Source organism: Orbicella franksi, chromosome 1 (genome assembly GCF_964199315.1).
Source record: "Orbicella franksi chromosome 1, jaOrbFran1.1, whole genome shotgun sequence".
Classification (NCBI taxonomy): domain Eukaryota; kingdom Metazoa; phylum Cnidaria; class Anthozoa; order Scleractinia; family Merulinidae; genus Orbicella; species Orbicella franksi.
This window is the reverse complement of record NC_138145.1, coordinates 42617051-42632310: the sequence shown is the minus strand read 5'-3', so window position 1 is coordinate 42632310 and position 15260 is coordinate 42617051. Positions and strand designations below refer to the sequence as shown.

General features: G+C 42.0%; 1 protein-coding gene and 1 pseudogene across 2 annotated transcripts; both read right to left on the bottom strand.

The window, feature by feature from the left end:
- Positions 1 to 544: 544 nt before the first annotated feature.
- LOC145464594 (kelch-like protein 12) lies at positions 545 to 2699 on the bottom strand (annotated as a pseudogene). The gene is made up of 2 exons (XR_014041452.1): positions 1673 to 2699; positions 545 to 1282 (listed from the first exon to the last, which is right to left on the bottom strand). The product of XR_014041452.1 is annotated as a kelch-like protein 12 (transcript).
- Positions 2700 to 11572: 8873 nt separating this feature from the next.
- LOC145481423 (kelch-like protein 25) lies at positions 11573 to 15004 on the bottom strand. The gene is made up of 2 exons (XM_081459908.1): positions 13819 to 15004; positions 11573 to 13589 (listed from the first exon to the last, which is right to left on the bottom strand). Exons 1-2 carry the CDS (start codon positions 14638 to 14640, stop codon positions 12459 to 12461), a joined length of 1953 nt encoding a protein of 650 aa, XP_081316034.1. The 5' UTR covers positions 14641 to 15004; the 3' UTR covers positions 11573 to 12458.
- Between the last annotated feature and the right edge of the window lie 256 nt (positions 15005 to 15260).

The following is a 15260-nucleotide window of genomic DNA, read 5'->3' as shown; positions in this document are numbered from 1 at the left end:
CACTATTGGTTTAAAAAGAAAACTCGCACCACTTTCTTATCCAATCAGAAGTGAAACCAAAACCAATCGTGACTCTCTCGCGCGCGATTTCCCGAGCAAGTACTATTTCGAGTTTTGATTGGTTGATTCGATTCTCTGTGGCTTTTGTCACTGGCTAGAGTGATCACTTCAGTTTTGGTTTTACGACACCCAATTGAAAACCACTCTCAAATTTGTACAAATTTAATTCAAGCCTCAGTAAGTAGTAAATGTTCACATCAAGAAAACGACTGCCACGCAAGGAAGGAGCATCACATGCGTAAATTAGTGATCGAGACTAGGAAAGGGAAGGGAGAAAACTAGTCTTCCTTTCCTCTCATCTCCTACCCGGCTTTTGCTTTTGCTCCTCTCAATCCTTCCCTGCTTTGCTCACAATCTTTTTTCCTTCGTGCAGCAATTCACGTATTGATCCATGCGCACCTTAATTACAAGAAAATTCTAGCATCTTTTGATATGTACATTTAATATTTTACCACAGCTGCTACTAATCTCGCAATCTGATTGGCTAATTTGCCGTTGTCGATAAGAGTCCAGACAACGCCGGTCGCGTCAATGTGTCACGCAGCTCGCACTTTGAAAAAGTGTTGTTTTCCTCATCATAAACTTCTACAAGTGCGGGGTTACCCTGGAGGGTACCATCAGGTGCGATAGAGTCATACCCCCCTGCAACAAAGATTCTGTTGTTTACTACAAAAAGACCGGATCCAAAGTGAGGCTTACAGGTTGTTGCGTTTACTTCCCATTCGTTCTTGGCTGGATCAAAGCAGTGTAGCCCTGCATTCTGCACACGCCCGCAATCTGAAAGCAAATTAGCTCCATAAAGGACATACACCTTCGACTGAAGTGCTGTTGCTCCGTTAAAGTAAAACCGGTTCCGGCTATAATTAATCGTAATATTTACTTTAGCAAACGTTTGCCACTGACAATTAGAAAAGCTATACCTTTGAGGAAACTGATTGCAGTCAGAACCGATTGCATACAAGTGATCGTCTACAATATATAAATTGCTGATTTGACCGCATGGGTGTGACTGCCTCTCCCAGACATTACCTTCTGTATCATAACGATAAATGTAACAATCACTCGGTGCAGATCCAACAACATACAGGTTATTACCAGCCGACGCTGCACAGTAACAGTGCACTGCCTCAATTGCTGGTGTTGTGGACGCCAAAGGTTTCCATGTTTTGGCCACAACGTCAAAATACTGCATTTTAGCCTGAGGTAGAACAGCAATCAGAACCTGAAATAACGGGAAAAGAAAAGAGAATTCTAATTATAATAATAAGTTAAAAATTGGCCAACACTCCCTTCCCACCTCCCCCCAAATTCAGTATAATGGTCCATTCCTACCAGAACCAAATTGCGTGTATCGAAGACTCAGGTTTCGTGATAAGCCATTACTGGAAAATGATCAACCACACATTTTTATGTGACGTCCAGTAATGCCAAACTATGTATCACCCAAACGTACTTTAAGGAAAATTCAACGAACTTCACTTCACTTCGTGGCAATTTCTATGAATTTGGATTGAGGTAAATAGATAGGTTTAGAATTTGGCATTATTTGTGTATTATAGAATCGATCGCATGACTTCGCTGGCTGTGCGATGTGAAATCCGAACTCTCTTACCGGGCTAGTGCATCTTGTTTTTGTTTTCTCCATAGCAAATGTGGGATTACGAGAAGGCATAAAGTTATAGATTAACGCCTTATACATTAGCTTGTGAATCTCTGGAACCCCCTGCATCTCTTCTGCGTCCAGTTTTTCAATTACAACCCTGATATACACGAGCCCCAGACGAACAGCTCCGATAACTTTGGCTGCAACTGCCATCCTCTCTTCCTTCTTGTGTTTAATCCAATGCATCACTGATTTAAAGACGAACGTCTCCGAAGGTGCACTGAGGCTATCTCGACTAAGGAGGCTGAATAACTGATCTGCGCCAACATTGGAAAGGAATTCTTCGCTTTCACAGACATCCACGTACATCGATGCCATTTTGTGCTCCGCTGCCTCTTGTAGATCTCTCAGACCGTGTCTATCAGCCCCTGTGAAAAGCAGACAGCAGTTGTGAAGGTCAAGTCGGAGCTGAATAAATTCCCTCTTCAACAAATCACAACACTGTTGAACAACGCTTGTAACTTGAAGATGATCCGCGGCGGCAAGAACTTCAAACACGTTTTCCTCGTTGACATGAAGATCTCCAGTGTAGATGGAGTCCATAACAATCTTGAAAAGCATCAGGTGAAATGCATTCATCTTTCAGTTCTATCACTTCCTGGTTCGACTCCTTCATTCCATCAGTAAACATGGCGTGTAAATAATCGTTAATCGCAGCGAGTACAATGCGATGAGCTGGAAAGATGTCTTCACGTACTTTTAAACAAAGTCGATGAATTGACCTTCGTCTCGAAACTGAGCACACTTGGATAAAAGAATCATGGAATGGGCGACCATCTTGGGGAGCTCTGCTTCACATCTCCAACGCGCCCAGTTACTGGTTGAAAGGCAAATTTGATACATCGATTTTCATCTGATCGCATGTCTGACTTTAAAATAACGTCACGCGAGAAAGGTAACGACTCACGAAACTATCGCAGTCCCGGAACTTGCGCAATTCCTAGTGCTGTGCCCTTCGTATAGCCTTCAAAATACGTTTTCCATCCGCTCCTTCAAGGCAAGACCCAGTATTGACGATCTTTTTGATAAACGGACAGAATTATAGAATATCTCTTGGTTATTTTATTCCGTTTGGATTACCCGAAATAACGGTTAAGCTAGGACACAACTCCCCCAAATTATCCTACGATTTCTTGAAGCAACAAGAGAGAGCTTACTAATTCAAAATCCTTCATTCTCTCTGCTCACTAATGCGGTTGACATTAAAAAAAACATACGGGATCAAAACACTTAGTTACCTTTACCTTTATAGAGTTAGTACAGCCAGTGAGGCATCACAGCAACTGTTCATTACTACTGAGTATTATTTATTTGCACGGATATTATTAATACACAGTCGTGAGGTTCTCTGAGGGGAAGATACATGTTTAGTTTCTTTCTTGCTCCCCATTTGTAAATTCTACTCTTACCAAAACTATTTTTCCAAAGTTCCCGTCAATACAAAACTTAAAAGTAGACTCATCCCTTAGTTCCTCACAATCATCATCATTAAACCCTCTCGCTCCCAGTGGAGCATAGGTCCACGGAAACAATTGCTCGCCATCTTGGTCTGTTTTGGGCTATCCTTTCAAGCTGCCAACAGGTGTAGCCTGCTTTGCTCGCCTCGTCATCTACCGTCCTCCTCCAGCTGTTTCTGGGACGGCCTCGGCTCCTCTTCCCCTGTGGGTTCCATCTCAGTGCCTACTTGGTGACATTGCAGTTAGTTTTCCTGAGGGTGTGCCCAATCCAACCCCACTTTCGCCTTCTTATCTGAATGTTGATCTTTTCCTGCTCAGTTGTTGTCCATAGTTCTTCATTTGTTATGACCTCTGGCCAGTGGATGCCCATTATGAATCTCAGGCATTTGTTGACAAAGGTCTGCAGTTTGGTGGAGTTTGCTTTTGTTACTCTCCACGTTTCAGAGCCGTAAAGAAGGACCGACTTTACGTTGGTATTAAATATCCGTAGTTTGGTCTTTCTGGAAATCACTTTTGATCTCCAAACAGGTGTCAAGATGGCGAATGCAGCTCTTGCCTTTCCGATACTCACTCGTATGTCCTGATCAGATCCACCGTCCTTGCTGATGTTACTTCCAAGGTACGCAAAGTCCTCCACCTCGTCGATTTCATCCCCATCTAATTCTATCCTGTCTGTATTCCTGGTGTTAACCCTCATCACCTTCGTCTTGGATTTGCTGATCCTAAGGCCCGTCTGCATTGAGATTTTTGCCAGTCTTGTTAGCTTGGATTGCATGCTCCTGTGGTTATGTGAAAGAAGGGCGATGTCGTCGGCGAAGTCCAGATCTTCTAGCCGGGTCGTGAGTGTCCACTGTATGCCATCCTGATGTTTTCTGTCGTCCTCCGCATTATCCAGTCGATGACAAGCAGGAACAAGAAGGGCAACAGCAAGCAATCCTGGCGCACTCCAGTGAGCATCTCAAACAGTTCTGAAAGAACTCCGTTGTGGATGACTCTACAGGTGCACTTCTCATAGGTCTTCTGTATAAGAGTGATGTATTTCTCTGGGATGCCATAGTGGCGTAGCAGCTTCCACAACACTTCCCTATCAACGCTGTCGAATGCCTTCTCATAGTCCACAAAGGTCGCATAAACGGGAGAGTTCCACCCTAACGACTGCTCCAAGATGATCCTCAGGGTGGCAATTTGATCTGCGCATGACCTATCTTTCCTGAACCCAGCCTGTTCTTCCCTCAATCGTTCGTCCACCTCTACTTTCAACCTCTCCAGAATTATCCTATTCAGTACTTTTCCCGCCGTTGACAGCAGCATGATGCCTCTCCAGTTCTTACATTCCTTCAGATCTCCCTTCTTTGGAAGTTTGATTAGGTAGCCTTCTTTCCAATCGTCTGGTATCTCGTTCATTTCCCAGATCTTGCCAAACAGCCCATACAGCATCTTAGTCGAGGTGTTTAAATCTGCCTTGATGGCTTCTGATGTTACGCCATCGGGACCAGCTGCTTTTCCATTTTTCAGTTGTCTGACGGCTCTCTTGATCTCTGCTTTACTTGGCTTATTCTCGCTGACCTGCAAAGGTGTGTCGGCTGGTTGTATGTCGGGCATCTCGCTTGGCGGAGGTCTATTGAGTAGTTCTTTAAAATGATGTGCCCACCTTTTTCGCTGTTCTTCCTGGTCAGTGAGCAACTCTCCGCTCTTGTCTCTGACAGATCTGTCCGGGATCTTTCTATCACCTGCCAGTTTCCTTGTGATGGAATATAGTTTTTTTGCATCGCCTCTGCCTGATGCCTCCTCTGCCTGTCGCGCGAGGTCTTCCACAAAGTTTCTTCGGTCGTTTCTGCTGCAACGTTTAACTTCCTTGTTGACTTCCAAGTATCTGATGCGAGCTTCTGCCTTCTTAGCTCGTGTTCTGCTGTGATTCAACGTCTCCTTCACCTTCTTCCTGGCTTCTATCTTCTTCAGGGTGTCTAGACTCAAAAAGGTCTTATGCTGTTTGCGCTCTCTTCCCAGCGTTTACTCACACGTCTCCTTCCATGCATTTTTCATGCCCTGCCACAATTCGTTGACTGTACTTTGGTTCTCCCTTTCCTCCCGATGCTCTTCATTTTCTTGCAGGCTTGCCAACACTTTATACTTGTTGGAGATGGTGAGTTGGAATCTGTTTTTTGTATCATCGTCCTTCAGCATCCTGATGTTGTACTTGTGGCTTATTTTCTGCATGCCAGTGTTATAGCTCTTCAGCTTCAAACGGCATTTGCCTACAAGACGGTGGTGGTCTGAAACAACATCGGCCCCTCTCTTTGCTCTAACATCGAGCAATGACCTTCTGGACTTGGATGATATGCAGATATGGTCAATCTGGTTCTCGGTTCTGCCGTCTGGAGAGACCCAAGTTGCCTTGTGTACCCTCTTGTGCGGAAAAACGCTTCCGCCGATGACAAGCTTGCTGAAGGAGCAAAAGTCAGCAAACAGCTCTCCGTTCTCATTCATTTCACCAAGACCTTGCTTTCCCATGACTGTCTCAAGACTTGTATTGTTACTCCCCACCTTAGCGTTAAAATCCCCGAGCAACAATATCAAGTCCTTTCTAGCTATTCTGTCTATGACAGCTTGCAGCCTCTCATAGAAGTCAGTCTTTGCTTCATCATCAGCTTTGTTTGTCGGTGCGTAGCACTGAATGAAGGTTGCTTTTCCGATCTTAGTATGATACCTTGCTGTTATTATCCTGGATGATACTGGGTTCCATCCTATGAGTGACTTCGCAGCTTGTGGAGCCAGCATAAATCCAACACCCTCTGTGTGGGGAGCATTTGCATCCTCGTGACCTGAGTAGAGGACGGTCTGCCCTGTTGACAGCCTTATGCAGCCTGACTCGACCCATCTTGTCTCACAAAGGCCTAAAATTGACAGGTTGTAAGTGGTCATCTCAGCAGCAATCTGAGCAGCTTTACCTGCTTCGTACATGGTCCTGACGTTCCACGTGCCAAGTAGTGTGGTTTCTTTGGGGTAAGGAGAGGGGTCGGCATCGCTGCTTCCCTTTGGCTTTCACATCGGTGCGTCATACTAGCCCCCGAAGGGGCGTTCTCTCCTCCAAAGACAGATGTGATTTTGTGCATGTTTCCCATGGTTTCTGTAATCCTTGATATCCATTTGATGGGTGATTAGCCCTTCAAACTTCACCAGAGCCCCGTTAGCCAGGCGTTTTCAGGGTTCCGTGCAAGCCTTCATGGCTACCATAGCGGCCCGGAGGAACGAATCCCCCACCATACTTCGCCCTGGACGGCAATCCCCTACTTTCCTGTTACCAGCTACCACGACGAGGACGAGGGGTTGGACTTTGGTAGCCAGGAGCCATAATCGGGGACGGAGACCGTAAGCGCGCGCCATTTCTAGTATTGGGGCTGTCCCTATGATATGGGACAATTTTTCTATTTTTAAAACTAATTATATGGCTCCATCGCAATCCAATATTGCCAACAGACCTATTCTTTATTAGTTTTCAACCTGTCCAAATTTAAAATAAACTGGATAGTTTTTGCTCGAACGTTTAGTTTAGCTTTGACCAAACTGTCCAATTTGAGAAAAATCTGGATACTTTCCATCAACCAATCAAATGTCAAGATAAATAAAGGAACCGAGTATTGGCCAATCAGGTTGCAGCTATTATCACTGCCATCAAACGTCACTGAGCGATTGTAGCTCGCTAAGTTTTCTTATGTTTTGATAATGGCGAAATTTCCCGACTTTTCTCTCCACCTTATTGACGTGTAAACTTTCAAATGGACTTTTCAGCTAGGTTTCCAGAGATAGATGCTACTGATTTACTCGAGATGAGGGAGAATAATCAGAACAAAAACACTCAAACAAGCAAAAAACCTGGGTTAAAGTGTCTGACCTGTGACGTGCTGAGCGAAGCGAAGTGAGAAATACTGTACTTTTGAGGATAAAATATTTGCCTTGTTCATCTGTTTTTGGATCCTATATAATTAATAGGTAATAGGGCTACATGCCTGTCCAATTTGGAAATAACTGGATTCAAAAAAATTCCTCGGACTGCCAAATTGGACTGAACCTACGGCCTCGTCCAATTTTGGCAGTCCTCGGAATTTTTCTCATCCAATTATTTCCAAATTGAACAGCATGTAGTCCTATTACATATACAAATTGCGCCATCCCGCGCGGCACACGCGCGTACATGCTGCGAGGATTTTTGCGGATGTAGCGCGGGGAAATGGCGTCCGAAATTCCCGAAATGTTCGATACTTTTGGCCCACAACTCAATACGTTCATGTCTGTTGGAAGTTTACTTCAGTATTTTCGTCGTAAGCTGCTCCAGTTTGAGTGAAGTAAGACAGTGTTAAATTTAGTTATGTGCCGCTTTATATCGCTGACCAAGTCGTGTTCCGCTGCTTCTTTTACAAGAGCTACACATTACTCCACTCTCAGTTTCCCATATGTTGAAGATTAACAGCTTTTCCAAAACACAGCAAAAAACTATTTGGATATAGCAACGTTTCAAGACTTTAAAGTTTCCCTCCTCTTGCCACACGCTTGCAAGGATTTCGCCAGTCTATCTAGACCGAAAAGCGAAAAAAAAAATAATTGCAAGTTTGAGTTTCGCCTGAATGTTAAGCAACGCTTGATGTTTTATCAAGGCCCAATAAGTGACAATTAAGTTTATAGTCTGTAGATGCTGCTCAGTTTTGTGTAAAACTTCAATAAATTCAGCTGTAAATTGTCTGTTGTCGATGACTAAGAGCGCCCGCCGATGCGTGTTTTGTACAGTCAGTATAACATGACAAATTGGACTTCCCCACTTTCGTGTGAAAACGTCCATCGAACTCTAGTTTTTAAATATGTTTAAGGTTGATAAATGTTTGAGAACATGTTAAAAGCTTAGCTGAAAATATGTGAATACGGTAAAAATAATCGGCAAAATTACGATGACGCTTTCTTTAATGAACTCGAATAACGATTTTGATTTTGTCGTTTGAGTTATCAAAACTCCTTGTCTATTTTATTTTTGCAGAGTAAAATTTCACTGTGTTAAAGAAACACACATGATGTTAGTAGGCTTTTGGCGTTGGTGCAAATTGTTGCCGTATCTCGGCACAAAAGACAACGAAAGAAATCTTTGTCAAGATTTGCTCACGATTGAAAACACCGACTCGGACTTGAAAGTGCACGCGCTGCACTATGCAAATGAGCTACTTGTACGCGTCAGACTATCCTTTCAAAACCAAACTCGCCAAGCAAACAGAAACAATAAGAAACTATCAAAACAGGTTTTGGTTATGATTAAGCATTGTTTGGGAAACTCTAAAATTAACTCGATACCAGAGTAAAGAGTTTTCTTACACAACTTTTCTTTACAGAACAAACGCAAAAGATTACGCGTACAACTAGCGCGAGCAGATATTATTCATTCACAGCGCGAAATTGAAGTCATGTTTTCGACCCTGAAAAACTCACCTTTTCCATTAGCTCAGAGCATAAGACTACATATAAGAGCCCTGGTTCTTATTCCCTGCCTTATTCCTTGTCATCGCTGTGAAAAATCTGCAACAGAATCTCGCAACTCTCACCATTTGATCACGCAACGTGACAACATCCACGCGAGAGCCCCCGACATGTGCGTGGATCTGCGCGGATATATGACGTCAGGATGGCGCAATTTGTTCTAAAAATAGAAAAATTGTCCCATATCAAAGGTGCGTGTGGATCCCAAGACTTACGGTCTCCATCCCCGATTATGGCTCCTGTATTTACTTGTTTCCCAAACGTCCCTGGGAACCAACTAAAACAAAACCGAAACATTAGCAAGTGTGTCAACGTTTTTATTAACCAGCTTAAATATGTATACATTTATTGAAATCATTCAATATCAAACTGCTTGAAAAAAGAATTATTACAAAAGAGTAAAACTTGAACTTCTAAAACTTAAAATCAAGAGATAGATCATTAGGGCCAAGCAAGCGAGAAACAGTGTGAATATTACGACAAAAATAACGGTAAACACTCTGGACATGCCTAAGTATCATTGTAAATACATTGCTTGTATTTCTGATGCAACAGTTCTCAATTAGGTTCGAATTCTCAAATCGCGACACTTTTCAGTCCTCTCAATCCGTCCTGACTCTAACTTTCTACCCATCTTAGCCTCTTTTTACTGTTTTTGCAACCTTTTTCGTTTATTTACTGATTCATATACTGAAGCCTTTCCAAGTCTATTACTAAGAAAACTGTTAAATGTTCTAATCTATAATTTGATATTATAACCATAAAGTAAAGAAAGTCAATGTCACTCTGATTTCAAACTCTCCCTCTTTACTGGCAGATAACTCAGAACAGCACTTTTGTCAACTTTTCCTAAATTTTGCCACTCACCCAAAGGAACAGGATACCGCCCTACCGGTGAAATTCTTATACCGCTATCAACTGGAAATTTGTTTATTAAAAAATAAACCTTTCCTTCTACTTCCACTGCATCAAGCTTGTTTGGGGTAATATCGTTTTGTTCCACAACAGACCAAGTGTTGTTTTCCTCATTGTACACTTCAACAGGCGCGGGGATACCACACAAGTGAAAATTATCTAAACAAGAAATTCTCCCTCTCACCACGTAGTCTGTTATTGACCACTAAGGGACTGGACCTAAAGTGGGGGCGACAGGTTGACTCTTTCTGTTTCCATTGATTCTTAGTTGGGTCAAAACAATGCACAATGGCTGCTTTATCTACCCAATTAGGTGATTTCGAGTCGCCTTCATTTCGTTTATATCAATGAATTGTAAATAGTTTAGATTTGAAAACCACTGTTTGTACAATAAATATTACGCATCTTTACGATCACGTTTCTTTAAGATACTCAAATTAGCTCCTTTGCCAATTGTTTTTAGCCAAACTATATCTCTGAAGTGGTTTAGATTCGCTGATTGCATAAATGTAATCATCAATAGAACATAGGCAGTTGATCTGATGGTCGGAATCCAGAAAAGGTGGAAGTGTCTCCCAGGAATTATTAACAATATCATAACGACAGATAACATCGTCACCAGATTGCTTATGTGCAGCTACATACAAATAATTACCAACATATTCTTCACAGTGGAAAGGAAACGTATTGTTTTCTTCGTAGAGCCTTCATAACATGTCTTCCCGCCTACTCCTTCGAGGCAAGACACGATATGTGACGATCTTTTTGATAAACAAAATAGAATTCGAGAAAATCTCTGGATTATTTTATTCCTGTGGATTTCGACAATAATGGTTTCTATGTCAGTTCATTTACGGGCCGCGCCAGATTAACACAAAACGCCTGAAGTAGTTTCTAAATGATTGTACACTTCCTTGAAGTAATAAGAGAGAGGTTAAAACAGTTTTCAATTGAGTGTCGTAAAACCAAAACCAAACAACATTCTTTTGCTCTGTGACGAAACCGCGCCACAAAGGTGGGCTCTCTCTAACAAAAAAAAAAAAAGCATAAACGAACCCGAGAAAACACGCAACAACTACCTAAGTCTACAAGCATTTATTATAACAATTACACTAAGATAACATTATACTTTAAATAGGGTAACTAACAATAATACAATAAGCTAAATAATTAACCTTAATTTATTTACAAGAATATAATAAACAAGCTAAATACTTCAGTACACTTAATCTATTTACAAGAATATTCCTTAAAAAAATAGGCGTTTCCGTAGTTCAGTTCAGTTCACCTTGCGTCTGAAGTCCTTGTCCATGAACTTGACCCCAACAACGTCCCACCAACACATGACACACACAACGAACCAATTCAAACACCCGTTTATTACTCCCACCTTTCAACTTACTTCTTCCGATTACGTCTTCACTCAGTCCGGTATATTTCAACTTGACTTCTCCGATTTACTCCAGCTGTCCGGTTTACAACGGCCGACTTCGACAGAACTTTACGCTTGTCCTTCGATTGCTTCGACCAGCTATTTAGCACTCACGTTCCCCGGCAAATGGCTCTTTGTCGTGAATTTAGGAATGGTTTACTGATGGCTTCTCAGTAATGAAAATGTGCTTCCGGACGTGTTCCTGCCACTTTCTAGCCTCGCTCGTAACTACACTTCAATCTGCTTCTTCTACACACAGAAAAACCTCTCAACACGTATCACCCCAAAAAACCCTAAATATGCAAACGCAAGGTGTTACAATCAAAGAAAGGAAAAGAAAACTATTGGTTAGGGACTAATTACAAAAGTATTGAACAGAACTGGTTACGTAATAAAAGAATACAAATCACACAATCGAGTGTTACGGAATAAATATGATTCTAAACAGGCTGTTCCTATGGGATGTAATTAAGCATTCCATGACATGCTCAATAATGACGCTTACATAAAAACAACATACATGATAAAAAGATATATTTATTGCTCGTGAGAATATCAATACACAGTCATGAGATTCTCTGAGGGGAAGATACATGTTCCCTTTATCTCTAAAAAAATTCCCTCAATTTTTCCCCATTGGTAAATTATACACTTACTGAAACTCTTTTACCAAAGTCTCCTTTATTAATAGAGATATCCTTTTGAATGAATGATAACGTTTCCTTATTCCCTAAAACTCCTCGGAACGTCTCGATCTACCAGGCAATACATTTCTTGTTTTGAAGTCACTCAATATTTTACTACTACTGAAACTTTGTGACATTTAAAATACATTATGAAATACAGTACTGGCGGGTATTACACTTAAAAGAAATAGTTCTCTTTGACTTCTGCCAATGTCTGTCTGCATGTAACTCTAGCTCCAAAAGCGTATATAACTCTAAAAATCAAATGCCTACAAAATTCATTTGACTACAAAACCAAGCGCCTTAAACGCTTCATCTAACACAGTTTTGTTTAAATTTAAAAGTAGCCGACCAGGTTTTCCAAAATAACAACTACAAAGCTGTTACAATTAAAAAGCAGTTTTTTTTTAAAAGACTCTTAAGACAGAATTACCAATGCATGTATCATGTTCTTATTATTATTACCTTTGTTTTGGTTTACTCAAACAGGGACGAAGCCAGGATTTTTCAAACAGGGATCACACTGTGTCAAAGTGAATGGCCAAGATATTTTCATGGCAATTTTCGCCACCTGTTGAAGAGTCTTTGCTCAAAAAAGGGTTAAAAAAAGTTGTGTCACGGGCAGCCCAGGATCCCCCTAGCTATGCCCTTGCCTAACTGATAAATATTGTAAAAAAGCTATCACACTTTAATAAAAATGATAAGCTATCTCATGCTAACTTTAATTGTTAGTCAGCTTGACTTTCATCGCGCTCTGTTTTCAAGCTTTCTCTCTTCACAGGAAGATAACACAAAACTGCCTTGTTGCTTACTTTTGCCAAATTTTCCCATTCATCTAAATGAACGTGGTAGACTTCCTCAGGTGGGATTCTAATCCCACTGTCAACTGGAAATTTGTTGATAATGAAATACACCCTCCCTTCTATTTCTACCGCACCAAGGTTGTTTAGGGGAATATGCTTTTGCTCAACAACTGACCAAGTGTCGTTTCCATCGTCATACACTTCAACAGAGGCTGGACCCGGGGGAACCAGGCCAGATTGAGAACTGCGAGTGCAACCCTCGCAGACATAGAGCCTGTTATTAACCACAAAGAGACCGGCATTACTGTGAGGATGGCAGGTTGAGGAAAGTTGCTTCCATTCATTCAATTTTGGATCAAAGCGGTGCAATACAGCTGACCTATCTACCCAGACCTGAGGAGCAGAAGCACTTACAACTGCATTCCCAGAAAAACATGAGGCAGACCCGGTCCCAAAACCTGAAAAAGCGCCAGAACCAAAAACCATGGAAGGACGCGGAGAAGGAAAGGCCCCAAAACTGGTACCACTTACAAAACTGATAGGTGAGTTTGATTGACTGCTATTCTCTTCTGGACTGTTTCTCTTTTCAGCTATCTTTAGACCGTGAAGCACATATATATGTGACTTCCAAACCGTTGCTGTTGCATTGGTCAGTTGGCTTTTTGGATCATCAAACTGTTTCTTAACAAAACCCAAACTAACACCACCTTGCCAATTATTCTTAGCTGGGCTATACCTAAAAGGTACACATATTGATCCACTGGTGATCACATATAAGTAGTCCTCAACAGAACAAAGAGAGTCGATGTGACTCTTAGAGAAAACATGGCTTAGAACTGGCGGGAGTGTTTCCCACGAGTTGCTAACTGTGTCATATCGATAGTTGACAAAATCATTCGCCTTCTTTGCAGCTACATACAAGTAATTGCCAACATACTCTGCGCAAGAACAATCTGTTGCCTCAGTTAATTGTGCCATGGATGGCAAAGGTTTCCATGTTTTGGCTTCATCATCAAAGTACTGCATCTGAGTATGAGGGAGAATGGCAACAAGAACCTGAAATCAAGCAAGTTCAGCAAGTTTAGTTAACAAAACAAATAGCACACGTTAAAATGATTCGCACACAAGCATATCAATCTCTGGAATTCGTTGCATCTCCTCTGTTCTGTTCTTCGATCAAATTAGCTGGGGGAGTTAGCATTCACGTCCCTCCCAAAACACCCACCAACTCCGCTTAGGGATAAAAGATATTTCAAGTCTCATAATATGGTACACTTCATCTTACCGGCTGCACTGATCGTGGTTTTGCTTTCTCTTCAGCGAAATTGTCAGAGGGTACGTAGCTATAGATTAACGCTTCATACACCAGCATGTGAATCTCGGGATCTTGCTGCATTTCCTCTGTATTCAGTTCTTCTATCACATTCCTGATGTCCACCAGCCCCAAACGAACAGCTCCGATAATTTTGGCTGCTTCTGCCATCCTCTCTTCCTTGTTGTGTTTAATCCACTGTATCACTGATTTCAAGACAAATGCCTCTGAAGGTGCAACGAGGTCGTCTCGGCTGAGGAGGTTTCGTAACTGCTCTGCGGCAATATGGGTCAGAAATTCTTCGCTTTCACAGACATCCTTGAACATCGATGCCATCTTCTTCTCCGCTGCCTCTTGCAGATCTCTCAGACTGTGTCTATCGGCTACTGTGGAAAGGAAAGAGTAGTTTTGAACATCAAGTCGGAGCTGGATAAATTCCCTTTTCAAGAAATCACAACACTGTTGAACAACAGTTGTGACTTGAAGGTGATCAGCTGCGGCAAGAACTTCAAACACGTTTTCCTTGTTGACAGGGAGATCTCCAGTGTAGATGGAGTCCAATACAATCTTTAAAGCATCAGGTGAAATGCTTTCATCTTTCAGTTCTATTACTTCCTGGTTCGACTCTTTCATTCCATCAGTAAACATGGCGTGGAAATAATCGCTATTCGCAGCGAGTACAATGCGATGAGCTGGAAAGATGTCTTCACGAACTTTTAAACGAACGTCGATGAATTGACCTTCGTCTCGAAACTGAGCACATTTGGATAAAAGGACCTCGGAATGGGCGACCATCTTGCGATGTTTTGCTCACCTTGTTTAAAATGCAGATCGTGGTGTGTTCAGGCGGAGTCTGCCCAAAACATCACGTGAGCAATGTCACGAAACTTTTTAGCGGCAGGCACGCCCGTCCCAGTCCCAGGACCTACGCGATTCCTACATAGTGCTTGTTTCTCGCTAGAGTCGAAGCCAGACCCACTACTCATACTCTGAGCAGACTTTGACAAGGGAATTTCAGATTAGGGGACCTTTTTGGGAGGCAGTAATGTTACCGGGAAGAGGAAAAGTGGAAACGAGTGATCACGTGGCCAACTAGTTACCGGCGTCACGCGATTTAACAATCGCACGCACGAATCTCACGCAAGCCGTTAGCTTTACGAAAGTATTTCACTTACAAGGAGAGTCTATGGGTTTTTCATGCCCAACTGTAGTCGATTGCAAATGAACTACAGTGAACCTGTATTAAGCGGACACCCTTGTGACACTCACTAGTGTCCGCTTGATAAAGAGTGTCTTTTCTAAACAGGTGCTAATATATTGTGCAATAATAGTTAATTACTAACCCTTTTGTAACACAGTGTAACGCAGTAGACAATGTGCAGTCAGTCAATGCATCGATCTGGAATACTCTAGTT